At 45.1% G+C, this 21,712-nt stretch overlaps 1 protein-coding gene across 1 annotated transcript in view; it reads right to left on the bottom strand.

Annotated features, from left to right (window-relative positions):
- STK10 (serine/threonine kinase 10) overlaps positions 1–21,712 on the bottom strand; it is a 375,502-nt gene that overhangs the window by 31,949 nt on the left and 321,841 nt on the right. The window contains exon 15 of the mRNA XM_078653004.1: positions 6,154–6,278. Coding sequence (XP_078509130.1) covers positions 6,154–6,278 — 125 coding nt within the window. The remainder of the gene's footprint in view (positions 1–6,153; positions 6,279–21,712) is intronic.

Raw genomic sequence — 21,712 nt, 5'->3', positions numbered from 1 at the left:
TAACGGTGTCAGAATACATGCTAAAACAAACCTCGTCCTCTATGCAGATGGGAAAGTGTGTGTATTCAGTAACAGGCAGGCGGGGGGGGGGGGTGGGCATTACACCCCCCTAGTAAATGTATATTCTGGTAAATAGTTGGGTCCAGGTGCTTTCAGTCAGGTATGTGAGCTGTATGTCGGATTTCACCAAGAATTGTTCCATGCACACAGATCCAGTCGCATTATCTCTCTCTCTCTCTACTCTAAAAGTCTTTAAAAATGTTGGTTATTTTACAAAATATTGTGATTTCTGTCACTTTGTAAGTGTACCAATCGTCATTCGTCTCCCTTTCCACTTCCCCTTTAGCCTCTCTCATGACCCTGCCTGTTGGATTATGAATTTTATTATATGCCAGTGTGATTGTTGGGAAATCCGCACCTCACACACCTCTCCCCCTAATCTTACTGACCAAACCACACCCCTGACATTAGGGCAGAGTAACTCGCTGGATCATGGGGTAACAGGGCACAGGTATAACCCCGACCTACAATAAAAAATTCTGCATTTCTGTTACTTGCCTCTCCTGGAGAGCAGGACAACAGACTGGAGGCACAGATGATGGGCCATTATATAATGCCAGTCGGATGAAGCCGCCTTTAAATAGAGAGGAAGACATTTGTGTCTGCAGTGACGCACAAACTAAAGGCTGTTCCATGTAGCCCAGGTAGTTGCGACATCATTTGTCAATGAAGTCTCCACTTTCCTCCGCCATTCCCCCCACTTAGGGTTATTAAGTTCAGTTGTATTGACCATCAACGTATATTAGTATTCGATTAGAGAGGTTCATGAAGACAGGCAATGCTGCTAACCAAGTGTTGGGCGGTGTGCAAACTGAAGAGAGCATGGTCTGATTCGTTACCTTCCCTGGTTCCATCATGGCTCCAGATGGTCTTTTCATGCAATAGATACCCACCAATGAGACTGAAGCAACGTTGTCTGCCTGAATGTGTATTGAATCCAAAATGAGAGTCTGAGTCTACTAAGTGTGGGAAGATTCCAAAACTCATCCAACTGCTTTTCTCTCGCACAGGCATCCTCGCCCAGTGTTCCCTGCAACCTACACGCAGGATAGTTGGCTCTCATTCCCGGATTTCAACCGTCATGCCCAAGGCAGACGTCACAGTGAGTGTCCAGTATCCGGGCAAATGGCAAGGCACCGATAAAGTGTACGCTGCTACCCCGAATTCCTAAATTCAGTCCAAATCTAGTCATATCCCAATAAGCGGATGCCTTCATACAGTATAGACACGTTTTTTGCCTGCCATCACTGAGTGGGAAGGGCGTATAATTCTCAGAGGTGTTATTGATGCTAGTGGGTGCCCTGATCACCAAAACATCTTAAATGGAGCAGTAACATTCTGTTTCAGTGCACATATGCATGCTTACTGCTGTCACTCTGAAGGATTCACAATGTAAACATGACAGAAGAGAGATCAGCTTTCAAAGGCCTAAGTGAAGAAGGCATCCATCTCCATCGTGACCAAGCTAAGTTTTCCAGGATAAAGTCCTTTGGTATTTTTTGGGACCAATAGAATATAAAGGGCTGAGCTAAGTTCAAATCCAATACATGGTGCCATCCAGAGGATGGAAATAGTTATTGGCTGTCCCTGTCAAATGTTATATTTGTACCACAATATTCTCTCTTTTTTTAATCGGAGAGCTTTTTTAATCTCCCCACATCGTTCGGAATCTCCATGAAAACAACTGTTGACATTATTTTAGAGAAAGTAGCTTGAATATCTGCAACTTTTTTTTTGTTTTTAAGAAAGATGCTAGCTCGTCACACTAGGGTTGTGAGAGAGAGACAACTGGGATGTATTTGCAGATCAGAAAGTGTTTTTATGACCTGGAACAGTGTTTTTGAGCAATTTTGGGCCATGATAATTTTTTTTCAGAGCATTAAGAAACTCTAGCAGTGTAGCATATTTTATGCTATTCTTTTATGGCCAACTTATACTTTGCTTTGTCAACTGTGCTATAGGTCCTTTGCCACTCTCTTTTGAGGGAATTACGCATCTTTTTGCTGTTGTGTAGTGTATCATTGAACAAGGGAGCCGGTGAGAGGGTTGTGTGATGCTTTTTGGTCGTTGTCAGAATAATGGAATCAAGTGTGAAATCAATCTGCCTGTCAATGATGGCCGTGTCAGAACAAACGCAATTATGCAGCTTCGGACGGCTGAACTCGGGGCTGGAGTTCAAGGCGGATATATTAAGCTATGACCAGTTCCTGCCAAGAGGTTTACTGGGCTGTCCCTGGCAGAAAAGCACCTGAGATTGTAAGGGAAAAGGGAACTGCGTAGTGGTCAGACCAGGCTAGTGGAATGGCCTGGTCGAATCGCAGGTTCTCATTTGAAAAGATGGGATCGAGCATAAGGCCAGCCTTGCGAGTAGGGCCATCGCAGATCAGGTAGACATCCAGGGCCACGAGGTTCTCAATAAGAGAAGAGGCAATCTAACATACTTTATTGTCAAATGGAAATGAAAATATCTGATAATTGTGCAGCTGGCATACTTTACTATGTATGGGGAAAGGGCCTCCATTAAGGAGGAACTCCAATTGTCTGCTGCACCAGGGGGGCGGTAAATTAGAGCTTCTTGACATGGTAAAGGTGTTAGAAAGAGACAGAGAAAACAGAGCTTCACATTATGGGATAGAAAGTTTGTCTATTTTACCAACGTATTGTGCTTTAAAGCTAAGAGCAATGACCCCTCCCCCTTTCTTGTTGAAGCGATCAACCCTAAGAATTCAATATTCAGAGGGCAGAGTAGCAACAATATCAGGAGCAGGGGCAGCTCCTCCATTAGGGCGGAGGAGAGTCGCCCCACTACTTTCTCCCAGTGCGAGAAGCAGAAACATAAAATGGTGAAAACTATCATTTTATGTTTCTGCCTCTCGCACTGCGAGAAAGCAGAAGGGTTTGGTTGGGGCGGGCGGGTCTTCTCTAGGGCAGGGGAGGAGTGGCTTGCTCACATGCAGCCTTCATGGAGAAAATGGCCGCCTCATAGGCGCCAGGTTGGCCGGTGTCCCGACCAATCACAACGCTGCCATTGCACCGTTGTGATTGGCTTAGGGGAGGGGAGGGAGGCTACCTGCTTCCTATTCCTGTATGGCAATTCCATAAAAGGTTTGGTTGTTTCTTGCAGGAGTTTGCACTTCTTGTATGCCTGTCTGTGTATTAACATCAGACAACAGTCCTTTAACCCCTTCGACGCTCATGACGAGCTCAGCTTGTCATGAGGTACGCCTGTCGTACGCTCATGACGAGCTGAGCTCGTCATGAACCGCGGGTTTTTTCAAACTTCAGAGCACAGCGGGAAAACGCTTAGCGCGGATGGTGTTAACATCTCTCACTTCAGAATTTTTTTTAACTGTGTTGTACCTGTCCTGTATATGTGAGAGAATGGAGTGATGTTCCTTCTGCTACTGCTACCCATGCTTTTCTTATACTTTGAGTTAGGGAAGAAGGGGAGGTTGAACTGCTGCTATCCATCTTACATCATTATTGTGCTGTGAAGCTCAGTGTAAAACTTTCCAGTGCGCATACACATTTTTTTTAAATGAGCAAAAATGTACCCACGTGTAAGCACTATAATATAAAATTTACACAAGTCAAGAGATTACAAAGAGAAATCATCATCATGAAGCCAGCTAATGTTGGTATCCTGTCCTATAGCATCAAAGTGCAGAGGTATGAAACGCAAAATAAAATCTATTATCTGGCTTTAAGCCTTCTTTCTTGTACGCAGTCAGGTTAAACAGCCGAGTGGGTAAGAGGACAGACGCAGCCTTTCAGATGCAAACGAGAGCAAATGGGGTACCGTTAACACTCCTTCCAAAACTTGCATGCTAAAAGACCTACATTTTCTAGAAAAGTCAGATCCTCTGAATTTAGACATGTCTAGAGTCACAAAGAAAGGAAAATTAATGACCTGTAATCCCCACTTCTCAAGCCTATCCTGGGCGTTTCCATGATTGAAGTGGCACATTTACAACACCACTGCGAAGCGACTTGGACTAAACAATTGCAGGTGCTGCCCCGGGTGAGTTGCCAGTGCATGAGCACACATTAGAAAGTATATGCACCCAACACATCACGGACACACCATATTGTCGTTGGGCATCACCACTGCCAATGAAAATAAACTGTCACTGTCTTTCAACATGACACTGTTACCCCCTTCTGACGGTCTGACTGAGTAAGAGTAGTCGGTGCTTGACCTGAATGTCCATCCTCGTAATTTAGACGGGAGAACTTAGAGGTCGGTTTACATTGCCATAAAAACCCTGGTGGTAAGGGGCACTGAAAACTGCAAAATGCCCTTCGCCATAGGGGAGAGCTCTCATGGAGAGAATGCATTTTTTTTCTCCAAAAACAAAATCCTGCTTTGGGGTTTTATTTTTTAAAAGAAATAAACTTTACCACACGGTTCCGTCCAATGGCAATGTTATGCACCTTGATGGTGATTCCTGTCAATGCCGGCCCGATGGGCCTTTCAAAATGTGGTCACTGGGACCTTTGCCTGGCTGACAGAGTAATTCACTCTGTTGAGCTGGCTAAACTCGCTTCAACAAGAAGAGAGGTAGGGAGAGTAGAGCAACACACTTATTCCCCGGTTATAATCAGTAAACAAGAAAAGAGTGTCAAATGGTTCAATCCGACCACAGTTAGGAGCAACTAAGAAAAAGGGGTTGACGGCCACATTCAGGACGTTTAAGGAAGGCCCTCACTCACCACCTGGTGATGACATGCTTCATCATCGGGCCCCACCAAAGAGACAGAGTGCCTCTTTGGTGTGCTACAACGCCAGATTTACTGCGGAGCAGGATAGTGAGATTCAGACGTGTTGTGTAAAGTAAATTTAACTAATGAGTGGTGAGGATTTAAAATAGTCAGTAGTGTATCAGAAACAATTTTCACTAAGGACAGGTTATTAAAATTATGTGTTTGGAAAAGAGTCCACAGTTAATTGAGTGGTAGTTTCCTTACAAATCAGTCGACATGTTTCAGCCATGAAACGGTGTAATGTTACCAGGCATTTTTCAGGACTTATTGGTGTATGTGGCCATCAACCCCTTTTTCTTAGTTGCTCCTAACTGTGGTCTGATTGAACCATTTGACACTCTTTTCTCGTTTACTGAGCTGGCTAAACTGCCAACTTTTAAATTGGGCCCTAACCCATATGGTATATACCCAAAATATGCCAGTACCTGGCTAACAGGGCTCCCAGCCGCAATCCCTACACTAGCAATCTAGCGCACACTTATATGTGCCTGGCCACAGGCAGGCGCACAAATGATTCCTCCTGTAACAGACCTAGTTAAGCTCTCCGGGCTTACTCATTAAATTCTTATGCCATGATGGTAGATGCATACCACAGAAGACTCACAACTTACTACACAGCTAAAGAAACTGAATCTGACTCGGAACAGCCTGGATGGACTGATACACAGATTATGTGGTGAGTGGAACTTCTGGACTTGTTGGATGTTCAGGGCAGGGGCTGTATTTGGTAGTGTGGTGTGAGACTCACATACATTTATTTGGATTCGATGAGTGGTTGAACTGATCGGTGGTTGCTGGATTGGATGTGTTTTAAGGGCAGCCCGAATACTAGGAGTAAAGAGATGAGGCACAAGTCACAGAGGTAAGTTTTCCAATATAGAGGATTGAGTAGGCTGAGGGACTGGTATCGTGAGCTGGCAGAAGTTGGTTTAGCAACAGAATGTAAGTTGTAGCACAGAAAAATATAGGCAGCAGCCAATATGACGACTCAAGCGACTCGTGGCATGAAAGACCATTTTGGAAGGTACTTTGATGATCTTGATCATAAGGCCTGCATTTCTGATTAACCTGCACTCTTCTACTAGTGACCATGGAAATTGTTGTGCCTTTTATTTAGGACAAAATTAAATGTCAACATATGGCCCTCAAGGCTGAAAGAATAACCACACTGTACACGCGTGCTAACCCAAGAGGTCATTGTGTTCATCCAATCTATAAAGGAGGCTTAGATCAGAGTAGAACACTCCATGGTCCCAAAACAACACCCTTGACGAGAGAGAGACCAAACGCAGTTCGTGATCTGTTTCCGCAAGAGTTGGGTGGTGTTACCTTTCCATGTTTGCAGACCAGCTCATGTCTATGCAGGAAGTACTGCTCCTTCAGCTGCTGCTTGACGAGCTGGTGCCGCTCCTGCAGGTGCCGCTCCTCAAGGTCCCAAATCGCTGATTCACGCTCTGGCGATGAAAAGCGACAAGCAGTCAGAAAAGAGCAAAGGCACTTTGGAAATGTAGGAGTTTGTTATGAAATACAAAAGGTTGGATTTTTCTGAAGATATTCCACCATGCATTTCAAGCTACCACACTTTTAAAATTAATATCTCTTTACAAATGTTTAGGTTTCCTTGTAGTGACAACAGGCCAAACCAGGAGTGCGCCAAATTAGAATTTTATATTTTACATAAATGATCACAAAAATAATCTCCCATTTCATTTATAGATAGATAGAGATAGATAGATAGATAGATAGATAGACAGACAGACAGACAAGACTTTATGGGTGGAACATGCTTACTTGCCCACCTTTCATCAAGGGGAACCAAGTCACATCTGACACACTGACCGAGTACTACTACTTCATCTTCATTGCCTGTGAAGACTTTGTCAAATACTCACGGGGGCGCTGGTTCCTGCTTGGCTGGGGCCAGATCCCAGGAGGTGCTTGCTATATACTACCGCTTAGACTTTCACAAAGGAATATTACACATACACAGAGTGTATAATGTAGTGTAATATGCTAATTATAACCACTGTAGGCTGTGAGGCGTGGCCTCGACTCACGAGATGCTAAGCATGAGTGAATCATGATGCCCCTCCCTCAACACCAAAACACACAAGATGATGGACGGAATGTTGCACAATGGCAAAATATTCACCCCCAGTCACAGATCTCGGTTTAATCCATTGTTATTTTGCTCACCAAGCCACCCCAGTTCAGACATGGCCATATGCAAATCAGTCTTGACCCTGTGCCTCATGGGAACAGTCCAGCCCGAACTGCCAAGCCATGGCTTCCCTGGACCTGAATCAAGCATCCTAGGACCGGCTTCTGGCTATCAGCCATCTTCAGCCAGGATAGCTTGACTCCAGTGGCGTATTGATCAAGGGACCCACGTCTGGGCACACCCTTCCCACATAGTGTGAACAGAAAAACACACAAGATGATGGACGGAATGTGGCGCAATGGCAAAACATTGACCCCCAGTCACAGATCTGGGTTTAATCCATCGTTATTTTGCTCACCAAGTCACCCTAGTTCAGACATGGCCAAATGCACTGCCAATAAACAGCATTCATGCATATATGGTTTATGCAATGGAAGTTGTTCCTGTACATTTGTTTAAACCAAACTGATTTAACCAAAACCAAGATCCAAAGGGTTACATTTGTGCTAAAAGTTAAAAATCACATGGGGGAAGCCTCATGACTATTAGGAGTAAACCCTCTGTAAAGAAACTGGTACATGCAATCTGTGAGGCAGGAAAAGTGGTTTTCCAATGTCAGTTTTGCTGTATGGTGGTAAAAATTCAATTTTGAACTTTGCCTTTTATTAATAACTTTGGCACTGTGTGGTTATTACTTCACTTGTTCTAAACCGCTTTTACTATTGGGCCACGTTCATTCTCACTGCCGAAGCATTTATCTATTTATGTCATGCGGATGAAAATAAGAATGTCACAATTATGCAGGTTGTTTGGAACCAAAATACTAATAAACAGATCAATGCATTTATGAACAGGGTGGGGCGATGTTATTACCACAGTATAAGACAAATGATTTAATAAAACACTCATTATTTCCTCAACACTGCATTTCAAAATACCTTCAGAGACAACAACCAGGGCCATACTCACAAAGCCTTGTTATTGTGGTTTTCACTCTCTGAACTGATTTAACCCCTAATGTTCTGCTTGTGGTTATCAACCCTTGCTTACAACTGCTGCACATGAAAAACAGTATGATATAAATCATATATACATAAGCGCAGTGTAATACGCGTTTTTTGGCCATTGTTAACAGAGGGGAGCGGCAGCATGACCCATTCGTGACTTCGCCTCCCACGGGTCAAGTCGCTCCACATCAAACAATGGTAATAAATAACCGGGAACACTGCATACCTGCATTTGTACTTTACTTACCATATAAAACAAGCATTAGAAATGCAATCGGGCTCGGATTTATTTGAGTTTGAGCTAATGGCATTGTAAATGGTAATGTATTTTTGCTAAGTGTTATGGAGTATGTTAATGTGGTGGTGGTGGTAGTGGTAGTACTGGTGGTGGTGGTAGTGGTAGTACTGGTGGTGGTGGTACTGGTAGTACTGGCGGTGGTGTTAGTACTGTTGGTGGTGGTAGTGGTAGTAGTGGTGGCTGTAGTAGTGGTAGTACTGGTGGCTGTAGTAGTGGTAGTACTGGTAGTACTGATGGTGGTAGTACTGGTGATGGTGGTGGTACTGGTAGTGGTAGTACTGGTGGTGGTGGTAGTGGTAGTACTGGTGGTGGTGGTACTGGTAGTACTGGTGGTGGTACTGGTAGTGATAGTAGTGGTAGTACTGGAGGTGGTGGTACTGGTAATGGTAGTACTGTTGGTGGTAGTACTGTTGGTGGTAGTACTGGTGGTGGTAGTACTGGTAGTGGGGGTACTGGTGGTGGTGGTGGTACTGGTAGCTGGAGTACTGGTGGTGGTGGTACTGGTAGCAGTAGCATTGGTGGTGGTGGTACTGCTGCCCGTAATACTGGAGTGTGTTAATGTGGTGGTGGTGGTAGTGGTAGTACTGGTGGTGGTGGTACTGGTAGTACTGGCGGTGGTGTTAGTACTGTTGGTGCTGGTAGTGGTAGTACTGGTGGCTGTAGTAGTGGTAGTACTGGTGGCTGTAGTAGTGGTAGTACTGGTGGTGGTAGTACTGGTAGTACTGATGGTGGTAGTACTGGTGATGGTGGTGGTAGTGGTAGTACTAGTGGTGGTGGTACTGGTAGTACTGGTGGTGGTGGTACTGGTAGTACTGGTGGTGGTACTGGTAGTGGTAGTAGTGGTAGTACTGGAGGTGGTGGTACTGGTAATGGTAGTACTGTTGGTGGTAGTACTGGTGGTGGTAGTACTGGTAGTGGTGGTACTGGTGGTGGTGGTACTGGTGGTGGTGGTACTGGTAGCGGGAGTACTGGTGGTGGTGGTACTGGTAGCAGTAGCATTGGTGGTGGTGGTACTGCTGCCCGTAATACTGGTAGTGGTAGTACTGGTGGTGGTGGTACTGGTGGTGGTAGTACTGGTGGTGGTAGTACTGGTGGTGGTAGTGGTACTGGTTGTAGCAGTACTGGTACTGGTAGTACTGGTGGTGGTGGTAGTACTGTTGGTGGTGGCATAACTTAATACAGTTCCTTACTATTACTAATTCCGAACTCGAATGTCATAAGGAAGAACGGGGGGGGGGTAATCCTCTACTGAAATGTATATTTTGTGTTTACAATATAGGACGTAATCGCGTTTCTGATATAAAACTAACAAATTAATCGGTCATGATTTACATACCCTAAGAACAGTCAGTTCCCTAACTCGCGTTTATTTATTAATTGTGTGTAAATCGGGGGCGTCGCGCAACGGCTGGTGCAGGGGTTTCTTGCCCAGGACTATAATATATTGGAACTGGTGTGAGGTGCAGTACCTGGGGTCCGCCATTGTGAATCTGACAGTGTGCAAACCACTGCCAACCAGAGACCTTTATTTCTTACAGATTGTTAGGTGGGTTCTCTCCTGAGGATGCCGGTGTGGATCTGTGCCACACTATGCAATGCTTGTGACCCTTTTGCATGGAACATTGTCTGATGAAGGCATCTCATCTGGGAGACCTTATACAGCTTGGACAGACCTTAAATTCTCGGTTAGTAATACGTGCTGACAAAGTTCACTGGAAGAGGTTTTGGGGCTGATAGAGGGACGGCGGGAACAATGCAAACCCTCTTTTGAGATGCGGCACCTTTGTGAAGATCGCTGTAGTCTTGCTCAAGGCCAGGGTTTTATGGTGGGTGTAAAATGACCAGTGTTGGAGGGCGGAAGCCTTACTAGAGGTTGAATTGGGAAGAATTTCTACCAACAGAGGGCAGCACTTGTGCAGGGCTCCTATCTGGCCACAGCCTGTCCCGAGCCCTAAAGGTGCAATGAGTGGGTTAAGTACCATTAAGGAAGCTTCATAGAGGGTTCCATTGACCCGACCACCTATCTGAACTGGCAAACCCCTGCTCAAGCGGGACCTAGTTAAGACTAATATCCCTCAGGTGCAGGTACAACTTTAGATAATACAGGTCACTCGGGGTCCTTCTCCGTAGCCTTAACTCAGCCACACACAATGCTTAACCTCACAGACGTGTACAATGCTCTGGTACCTACGCCTTTATGATTCCGTCAATAAGTGCATGTAGCCTCCAGGGACCCACCTGGGAAAGGAAGCCACATTGCAGGTGTATTCGTACAGAACCTGTTCGCCCTCAATTGGCCTCTTGGCGCTAAGCACTGAAAACAGCCGTTTTGGTACTCCTCAATCTGACGGAGACGGGAATGCAGCTGAGTGGACACACTGGGGTTCACGCTTTTGACCACGAGATCAGAAATCTGAGGCCTGCAGCGGGTACATTAGCCCACTCAGCCACCCGAGCCAGCTTTGCTTTCCGAGCGCCTGCCTCGCACATTCTTGCAGGGAGGCCAAGTTGTGCGTCTTCCTGGAGTTTCCTCCGCCGTTCCGTCCCAGAGGTGAGATCTCCGTGTCCTTGGCATGGTGTCCTCTCTCCTCTGCTTGTGAGGAGCTGCAGGGCCCTCCCTCTCTTTAGAGAAATCCTGTTTAGCATGCAGCCCTCGCCCTGCATAAATTATGTTCATGACGCAGTTGCTAAAAAAAAAAATGTGCAACTAAAAAAAACTGCATTCAAGTTTATAAGCGAGGGGACCGCGGATATCTATATATGATTTTTAGAAAACGTACCGCTTACGCGTCTGCCACAATTCCAATTTGGGGAAAAGTACCATCGCACAGTTTTGGAATAATATATATACAATATTTATATATTAATGAGACGAATACTGCTCCTCTTCGTACCTCTTTGTGCGGAAAGCGGAGACATCCAAATTAAATGCCGGACGTGTTTACACACCATTTCTCTTTCTATTTCATCTTTCCGAGATCTATTTTAAAAAAATACAGTGGCGCTGAAAAAACGGAACCCTTCGCCTCACGGATCATCTAAAACGAGTTACAGACGCACGTGTGTGCAAAACCTAAACTAAACACAGATAGGTGAAGTAACTAATAAATGTGGAAGGAGCCGCACACGGCGTCTATGCCTGTGTGCACGTGAGGAGGACGCGCGCCCGACAAACACACTGCTAGATGGTGAACGCGCGCACACCATCTGGAATGCATTACACGGCCACCCTGACAGCTCCTAATTATAATTTATGTACTTCTTTGCGCGAGCACGAACGAAATATGCCCAAAATGGCGGAACAAAACTACATTTACCCTATCACTTCAAGCCTATTAAAACGACAACACAAGGAAGACGAATCACTGGCCAGATGACAGAACACTCTAAGGAATGTCTGGAATTTGTCTCGGCCAAAGCCCTAGGAGATACTTCTTTTTTAGGGCTCGGACTCCTCCCCAGTGAAACTGGGAGGAGTTTCGAGAACTAATGTTAAAGGAGAAAAAAAAGAAGTATCTCCTAGGGCCTTGGTGAGAGGAATTCCACACATTCCTTAGCGTTTTCTGTCATCTGGTCAGTGATTCGTCTTCCTTGTGTTTTCGTTTTAATAGGCTTGAAGTGATAGGGTAAATGTAGTTTTGTTCCGCCATTTTGGGCATATTTCGTTCGTGCTCGCGCAAAGAAGTACATAAATTATAATTAGGAGCTGTCAGGGTGCCTCCGTTAGTGAATCCAGATGGCCGGGCGCGTTCACAATTCTGCAGCGCTCAGCGCGCAGCTTTTTTTTTTTTTTTGGGAGCGGGCTTTTTTTTGCTTTCAGTGCAGCACCAGCACATGGATCTGTCATGCGGTTTCTTAGCTCACGCTGCTGTCGGTCCCCAGGATGCCGTATGGGGAGGATTGCAGCAACGGGTTTCTTTGTTTCTACCTTGCTATGTCTGCGGTGCACTGTCCATGCTCTTCTCTCGCAGCTGCATTAGACACTTTAGGTCACGGACTTAGCGTCTCGTTTTGAGAAGCATCTTCAACGCTGTACCGCTTATTCCTGCCCACCCCCCCGGCTTAGCTGGCTGCTGCAGCCGCCGACGCCTAGCCGAGGTAAATATGCCGATGTTTCTGTAGCATCTACCCCTTAGAGAACCCAGGAAGGCCGGAACTCGGGCTCTGCACTGCAGAGCCTCTCCCTCCGGTGACCAGCTTGTTTTCATTCCACTTGATTCAAATACGCCTGGGAAGTGCCGGCTGGGTTTAGTGTGCGCATGCGTACTGACTTCCAAAGGACAGCTTCAATGCATGGATCGCCTATTGTAAGGCAGGTTGGTGGATATTCAGGTGGCAACATCGCTCTTCCTGGTGCGTTTCCTGGATTTCGATAGGTTTTATATTACGCAGTTCTTTCTAAAAGAACCAGCAAGTCTTCTATGACGAAAGGCTCCATAATAACCGGCAATGTGAGTTCCGTTCATAGGTTTACATTGGACGTATTTGATAACACATGACGAATCATAACAAGTTCAGGATTTCCCGATTACCGTCTCTTAGTTGGCGCTTGCGCAGGGTCCCATCTTTTCAGGGGCCCTGATAGATCCGACCCTGTTCTGCAATCTTGCCCTGACGACCTTGTAATCCTTAAACAGATAGTTTTCCGTTGATGCACTTTTAATGTGGGCGATGTGTGAGAGTCTATTACAGACAAATGTTTTTCATCCAACATACATAAAAAGTCTTTTGGATCCCCAAAACACCTCACATATGAGAAGTCAGAGGGTGTCACAGAGAATATTTTCAGTAATATGTGTGAGCTCCTGCTGTCTTAAAATATTGAAAACGTACCTCACTATCCATGAATATTAAATAAAAACGCCGTTAGAATTTGGACAATTGTGCCTTTGCACTGTCTGTGATAAGGCCATGAAAGAGCTGGAATTGGGTCCTATATTATTAGTTGTTCCGAATACCCCCGAATAATACTTTGAGCCCCCAACACCCATAACATGTTCCTGTTCCCATGTAGGCCCCCACTGTGAACAGTGCAGCTCTCTTTACGTCTGTCTGAAAACAAGTTCATACAGTTTACACCGGATTATCCAGAAGCAGAGTTATAATTTGTTCTGATTTAAGATTAAATCTGTTCCCTCAAAACTGCCTTTTGAATAGACATCTGGTGACATGGCTCTGCAGAGCCCTGGCTACAATGGTGCATAGCCCACTAGTAGTCCTGCGGGGCAGATGGGAGAGATTGCTGTAGTGAGTGCAGAGTGAGTGCAAGTGCAGAGTGAGTGCAGAGTGTGAGTGAGTGCAGAGTGTGAGTGAGTGCAGAGAGTGAGTGCAGTGTGAGTGAGTGCGTGCAGAGTGAGTGATTGCAGAGTCAGTGCAGAGCGAGTAGAAGTGCAGAGTGAGTGCAGAGTGTGAGTGAGTGCAGAGTGTGAGTGAGTGCAGAGTGTGAGTGAGTGCAGAGTGTGAGTGAGTGCAGAGTGAGTGCAGAGTGAGTGCAGAGCGAGTGTGACCACACACACACACCACACTCTCACCACCACACACTCACCACCACTCACCACCACACACACAACCACACACCACCAGCCGTCAGTGCACGCTTTCACCAGGCACAAACACCAACAGCCATCAGTGCACGCTTTCACCGGGCACAAACACCACCAGGCGTCAGTGCAGGCTTCCACCAGGCACACAACACCAAACGTCAGTGCACTCTTTCACCAAACACACACACACACACCACCAGCCATCAGTGCACACTTTCACCAGGCACACAAACACCAGCCGTCAGTGCACTCTTTTACCAGGCGCACTCACCACCAGCCGTCAGTGCACGCTTTTACTAGGCGCACTCACCACCAGCCATCAGTGCACGCTTTCACCAGGCACACACACCACCAGCCATCTGTACACACGTTTACCAGGCACACACACCACCAGCCGTCAGTGCACGCTTCCACCAGGCACACACACCTCCAGCCAGCAGTGCACGCTTCCACCAAGCACACGCACCACCATCCATCAGTGAACAATTTCTACAGGCACACACACCAACAGCCATCAGTGCACACATCAATTGTTAACGCATCCACAATAAACTATTGTAGCAATCGCAGTATGGTGCACTTCACTTTTAAACAAATTCATCTAAAGCGCAGCATGCCACCATTGATACAATTCCAATCCAACCCACATATTTCTACTACACACCACATGCATACACTCCATAACACATGGATAAAAGACATTGGCATTTACAATGCCATTAGCTCAAACTCAAATAAATCCGAGCCCGATTGCATTTCTAATGCTTGTTTTTCTTCTTTAACATTAGTTCTCTAACTCCTCCCACTTTCAGTGGGGAGGAGTCCGAGCCCTAAACAGGCAAGTTTCAGAATGTTATGGCTTTAGTGGGAGAGGGTGGTATGTTACCATGGCTCACCATAACTGCAAATGTCATTAGTTTAGGTTATGGATCATAAACATAACACCTCTTCAAATAAAACTCCTCTTCTAAATATTTGTGTTTTCTTTTAATAATTTAGAGAAGTTATTGGTCTGTAATATTCTTTAACATTATTTTTTTGGGTACTTTTCCCCAGTTTTGTAATGATATACCTTTTTAAGTTAATTTGCCATACATCGTGTCCACGTACCTACAGTACCCGTGGGCATGGCTCGAAGTCTTTATTGTGCGCTAACCTCCCACACAATGTGTTGCAACCTGAACCGGATATGGTACTTTCTGCTGCACGAGTACTTCCTGGACTGTGTTCTTGGCACAGGCTTCCTGTTTGCAAGCCAGAGTCAACCACTCATGTCAACATCTAAAAGGCACTGAAATATCAGAATATTACTCCTGTCAGCAGTTTGTTAACTAAAACAGGGTAGCTTGGTTTTCTTAACACACGGTTTCATGTGTGCAGGAAACATGGCTTTATAATTCTAACTGGCTAACCTGATCAGCACATTTTATTGGTTCATACTACAGCTCTGAAAAAGCAGAGGTGAGACATCTTGGGAACCGAGGATTCAAATGCTGATGTTTCCAATATTCATTCACCCCCAACCCTTTGTAACCAACTAGTCTATGTCTTTACCTTCAGGCGCATTCCTCAAACCTCCATCCTCCCCACAGTTAAAATCTCGAGCCAACAGCAGAGAAGAACCAACTTTGGGAGTGGTGGGGGTTGACTACCAATGGTCGTGCTTCATCACAAGCACACATTTTTTGCAGTGCACAGACTATGTTTATCAAGCAAATGCTGTTGATTTTTAACTTAACATCAGTAAAGCTTTCAGAGTAATTTCACAAGTAGTTTACCCCAAGGGTAAGCCAAGAGGCAGCAATACAAGTTATGGAATAAAGAGGAAAAAGCATAAAAATCAAAATAAGCCAACACCTCAAATCTAACAGCGTGTGCTAGTCAAACAATTATTTACACCACAGGTTTTGTTGTTGCTGGAGGTAAAAGGCTTCTGACACTACTAATCCCATAATATTGCTTGGTCAGTGTATGTGGCGGAGCAAGGAGGCACTGGTCAAGCACATACATTGAAGCCTAGGAGCCCGCGGAGCAGGAAACGCCTGCATGCTGGTCTGGGCGAATACTTGGCTAAGAGTAGGCCCGTCTATGCCCACGAACGCCTGAACAAGGCCTCCCCTGGTACATTGATTCATTGAGGCACGGGTCAGTGTAACTTGTTAGCACGCACTGCAACCATGGGAAAGCACAAGGCTACAAGTATTTATTTATTTATTTGCCGAGTTTTATATAGCGCTGGCTAGACCCGGAGGTATCAGTAAAGCTAGCATAACTAACACTGGGGCTACTGTCCATTACTTTCTTGTGTGAGCAGATGGAGTAATCAAAGAGATCGATTCGGCCAAAAGACATCTATCTTGAGATGGTTTGTGGTGATCCTTTTAATCTTTTAGTCTAATTCCTTCTTCCCGGTCCGCCACGGTCCATTAGGAATCGATTGCTGCGTTGAGAAAGGTATATGCTGCCCACTTCCTGGTCGAGGAGAGGGGGACATTTTAGAATTTAGCACTCTAGTCATTGGACTGGAGATGCTACTTAAGGGGCACGCATGTGCGGACATGCCTGTAGTCTCAGTGCTGCCTGATCGCTCACGTATATTTTAATTGCTTTTTGTTTTGAAAGGTATGTTCGGAGTTGCGGCGATCCTTTTAACCCGAGTCTAATACCTACTCCCCGGTCAGCCACGGTCCATTAGGAAGCAATTGCTGCAGAGGGAAAGGTATACGCTGCCCACTCCCTGGTTGAAGAGAAGGGGACATGTTGAGATTTAGGACTCTAGTTGTTGGGACTAAAGATGCTACTTAAGGGGCATGTCTGAGCTGATGTGCCAAAGGCAAGCTCGTCTGAGCCCATCCAAGTCTGGGCAGCACCTGGCAGCCGGATCCCTGGTCCTGCTGGTCTAGCTATGCCCCCACGCACTGTGTATTCCAGAGAATAACTACTGAAGCTACGGGAGGAGGGTAACCCTGCTTCTTGTGCGCCATTTGGCTTCAAAGACGTATGATTTAAGATGATGCATATGTAACATCTGTGGTTTTAAGTATAATGAGGGTGGTCCTTGACTATGAATTGGCACTAAACTTATATAGTTGTCATTTGTTTCTCAATGGTGCGATTAGATCTGCATATGTTGATTAAAGCAACATGGGGGAGATATATTCAAGAGCTATTGGTTGTATGCACATTGACTGCAAGCATAAAAAGTACCCAAGATATAGCAAAATCAATTTGTGAACAGAAACATTGATTATAACCACACTCTGATTTCTCGTTATATCAAAATTCACGGATTTATTTACAATACCATAAAACAGTTTTAAACGGCGCAAAGGACTATCAGGGTATAGTCCGTGAAAAGGGGAAAGGGGTGCTCTTAGTGGTGTAGAGAGGAAAGGGGAAAAGAGAGCAAGTATAATATACAATTGTACTATTTACAAAAACCAAAGCGGGACAGCTTCCGCTATCATAACAGCCTGCCCACAACAATTGAAAAGGGGAGGGAACTTAAACGAGACAGGGTACAGGCATTCAAAATGATAAGCGTCGACGTTTCGACCCTAGTGCTCCTGGGGTATTTGGGACCTCAGCTGCGGGTCTTCTTCAGGACAAGGTGATGGGATAGGGGCGAAAGGGAGGGGGAAGACTTGGCCGTATTCCAAAGGGTGATCTGAATTGAACACCAATAATACTGCTCAGGTTGGACCTCTGTCCAAGCTTGTAGGGAGTTGGTCACCTAGTATCTTGTTGGTGGTCCAATTAGTACAACTTAACATTCACTCAGGTTGATCTTTCATGTTGGGCCACTAAAAAGTAGCTAGTAGGGAAGTCCTACCGGTGCCCCCTCGGGCCTACCGGTAGTGGTAGCACTCAAGGGTGCCAACGTTGCCTCGGTTGGATGATTTAAGGTTTCACTTCAATTTTAAATATCGAGTCCCCGATTGACCTTCCGAAGACTTTAGGCAGTAACTACGTGCCGTGGAACGACCTTCGCCGGTATCTGTTCAGTATCGGAACCGCGTCCGCGCTAACCAGATACTTCCGTGGTTTGGTGACACCCTGATAGTCCTTTGCGCCGTTTAAAACTGTTTTATGGTATTGTAAATAAATACGTGAATTTTGATATAACGAGAAATCAGAGTGTGGTTATAATCAATGTTTCTGTTCACAAATTGATTTTGCTATATATTGGGTACTTTTTATGCTTGCAGTCAATGTGCATACAACCAATAGCTCTTGAATATATCTCCCCCATGTTGCTTTAATCAACATATGCAGATCTAATCGCACCATTGAGAAACAAATGACAACTATATAAGTTTAGTACCAATTCATAGTCAAGGACCACCCTCCTTATTATACTATTCATACCCAGGTCCTCTGATTCTGTGGGTGAACCCCATTGATCTAATGATCTGTGGTTTTAAGGCATCCTACTCGCCCGCCGGCGCACCCCAGAACTTTGATAATAGTACAAAAACAGCTTGGATACCTAAGGAAGCAGTCAGTTTGGAGGTCAAATTGAAAGGGTTCCTAATTAATGCGAGGTCATTAATAAAACAAAGTTGAATTTGCAAATTTTCTGGCTGCTCACGACCCAGATGGAGTCTTTGTTACGGAACCATGAGCCAATAATGCCTCACACTCTGATGTAGTGGATGAGATTACTCCATCTTTTTAAATTCACAGACTGGATAGAGTAGGGAGGCCAGGAGGAGGGCTGGCGGTGGTTTTTAAAGCACAGTATCAATGTCATCTAGAGTCTAGCTTCAGTAGTAGCTCTTGCGAAGCCTTGTATTTTACGCTTAAAATATCCCCCACCAGCTCCTTTTCGGGATGCTAATCTATAGGATCCCTGGACCTAGGACCTCCTTCCCGACAAATATCGAACCTCATAGCACCCTTCATAGTAAATAGTAATATTGCCATTTTTGAGGATTTTCATCTTGAGAATACTGCTAATTATGATTCAATAGCACTGAAAGACTTTGGCCTGCCTTGGAGTGCATCAGTGGTCAGAGTCTCCACCCACGTTGCAGGACACAACCTAGACTGTATTTTTTCCAATGACGTCTTAAAGTAGAGAGCTTCAGTCAGAATATCCTAAAACATCGAACTCCAGGAAAAAGCTGCAAATATGCTCACCGTCTTTCCTTTCATTACCCCAGAACTTGTTGAGCAGCCCCTTATTAACACCAAGTTGGGGTCTCCCCTTTAACCATGTGCACCTAAAACTCTGCACATGCTGGCCGGCGAAGTAGGGCACCCACTTTCATCTATGATAAGCAAAGACATCTCTTCTGGGTGCTACACCCGCGGTTGTGAAAGGAAGCAATAGTGAAGCTCAACCTCGACCTTAAGGACCTTAAAAACTACCATCCTATCTCTCTACTTCCAGTCCTACCCAAGATCTTGGAGAAACATCTCAATAGCCACTTGATGGCATTTGTGGAAGAACAGAGTTGGTTGGATGTGTCATAGTTTGAGTTCCAGAAAAGACAGAACTGTAACAGCATTGATGTCTGCCACCGACTGTATTAGGTGGCTAGTGGATAAACGGCAGGGCGCTGCTCTGATCCTGTTTGATCTGTCCACGGCTATTGACACCATCTCCCAATCCCCATTTATTGAAGGCCTATGAGAAATGGATGTTACAGAAATGGCTTTGAAACTACTGTCTTCTTTCCTTAAGCAAAGATCCCAAAGGGTGATGGTGAACCAATTTCTGACCAAACCTCGAAAAATCGTAAAAATGTTACTAGAGCTGTAGGCCAGTGACTTAATTAATCTACCCAACCTGACAGATAAAATGGTCTCAAATTATGTGATCCTGTCAAATATTTTAATTCACTGAGCTGCCATTTTCTTCTTTATCACATATGAGACCCCCTTCAAATACGCAAGCTCAGCATGTCTGTTATAAACAAAACACTTTTCTTTAATTTAATAAACTAATCTTTTTCTTGATATATAATACAAATCTAGTCAAATATAGGATACACATAGCCGCTGAGTTGCCTCTTAGTTACTTAACAGCATTGTCATAGGGCAGGAATGTTTCTCAAATCATGATTAAAAACGAAGAACTTTTTTAATAAATACATACCTAAAGTATGAAGCGGTAGAATGACCATTTGCACTCAGCATATTTTCCATTGAAATGGCCACAGAATTCCCCACTACCATGCTGCCTACTGATAAAACTGTGTAGTGTGCAAACAATGTTTAGAATAGGGTTTCTGCAAATATTTGTAATTTGCACATCACCAAGTAAAGCGTTCTGATTTGTTTTGCTCCTTTTGAAATCTTTGTTTGCATCCCACTTCTGAATTACCAAAAAATGTGTTTTCGTAATTCCTGACATATTTTGAAATATTTGTGCTATTCATTTACAAGCTGTTTAAATGTTGTTTTAGGAAAAAAACTGACATCTTACAATGATTGTCAGATAGATCACTTGACAAAAACCTGTAACTGTCATTTTCCAGGAAAACATAGGGATCAATTAGTGAAAAGACCACCTGACATTTGACCTCTGTCCTTGAACAGGCAGCAAATGTGTCAAGATAAAAACAAGATTTAAAGGTGTCTTTATTGTGCATTAATTTGCTGAATGAACAAAACACCTGATCCTTTTCTGTTTAAAGTCATTCGCCAGAAAGGGTGATTAGGTCCTTTAAATAGCTCGACTTGAAAAAATCTGACTCGCCGTAGCGAGTAGATTTTTCGAAGCCTGCAGTTGGACTTGTTTTCTCTGCAATGTGGTGTGCTGCAGTGCTCATCTTTGAGCCCTACACTTTTTAACCTCTACATCACTCCACCTGCCAGGATCATCTGCTCCAATGGGCTACTAGCGGTCTCGTGTGCCGACAACTCCCAGATCATTGTGTCGACACAGCAGCTACCGCAGCTAACTTTAACCATTGTATGACAGCAGTAGCAGGGTGGATGGAAAGAAACTACCTGAACCTTAATGGGGAGAAGACCGAGGTGGTTTTCTTTGGAACTCAATCCTCCATCTGGAACAACAATTAGTAGCTGGACACTCTAGGTACCTTACAAGCTCCAACAGAGTAGGCTAAGAATCTAGGGGTGACATTGGACAGCGAGCGGTCACTGGACTGGCACACCAACCGTACAACTTGTTTCTGGCTCACCATAATGATGAAGGAAATCTTCCTTTTTATCCACCACTCGGCACAGAAACAAGTTGCCCTGGCATTGGTTATGTCAAGAATCGATATTGTAATGCGCTTTATTTGGATACAAATAATGGCATACGAGCCAAACTGCAGTTAGTGCACAATACGTTGGCAGGGCTTACCTTGGACATTCCTAAACGGCAGTCGGTGTCCAAGGGTTTACTTGGTCTGCACTGGTGCCCTATAAAAAAGCACATTTTGTTCAAGGCCCTTTGCATTGTACACAACGCCCTTTATCAGGCCAGTCCGGATGGAATCACGGCAATGTTTCACTGGTATATCCCTGGGAGAAATCTTCGCTCGGCTCACCTCAATCTGGGTACAGTGCCCAGAGTCTGGAAGAAGAGATGGTGAGGCAGAGCATTCTCGCGCATGGCAGCAAGAGTGTGGAACTCATCATATGACTTGTATCAAACTGCATTCTCCCTTTAGAAATGCCCTAAGGACTTGACTTTTCACCTTCTAGGGAGACCTTGAACCCCTTCCGTGCTGGTGATGGAACCACTCCGCCACAAGCCACGGACGCGCTGTGCTGGTGACGGAGTGGTTCCGTCACGGCGTGGCCGCCCCAACCACGCTGCAGGAATTCCGCACCTGCGTGGCCGTTCTAATGAGCGGGCGGGGCCGTGACGGAACCACTCCGTCACAAGCACAGCGCGCTCGTGACGGAGGGGTTCCAT

This window comes from Lissotriton helveticus, chromosome 7 (genome assembly GCF_964261635.1).
Source record: "Lissotriton helveticus chromosome 7, aLisHel1.1, whole genome shotgun sequence".
In the NCBI taxonomy this organism is placed as follows: Eukaryota; Metazoa; Chordata; class Amphibia; order Caudata; family Salamandridae; genus Lissotriton; species Lissotriton helveticus.
This window is presented reverse-complemented; position numbering and strand designations above follow the sequence as displayed.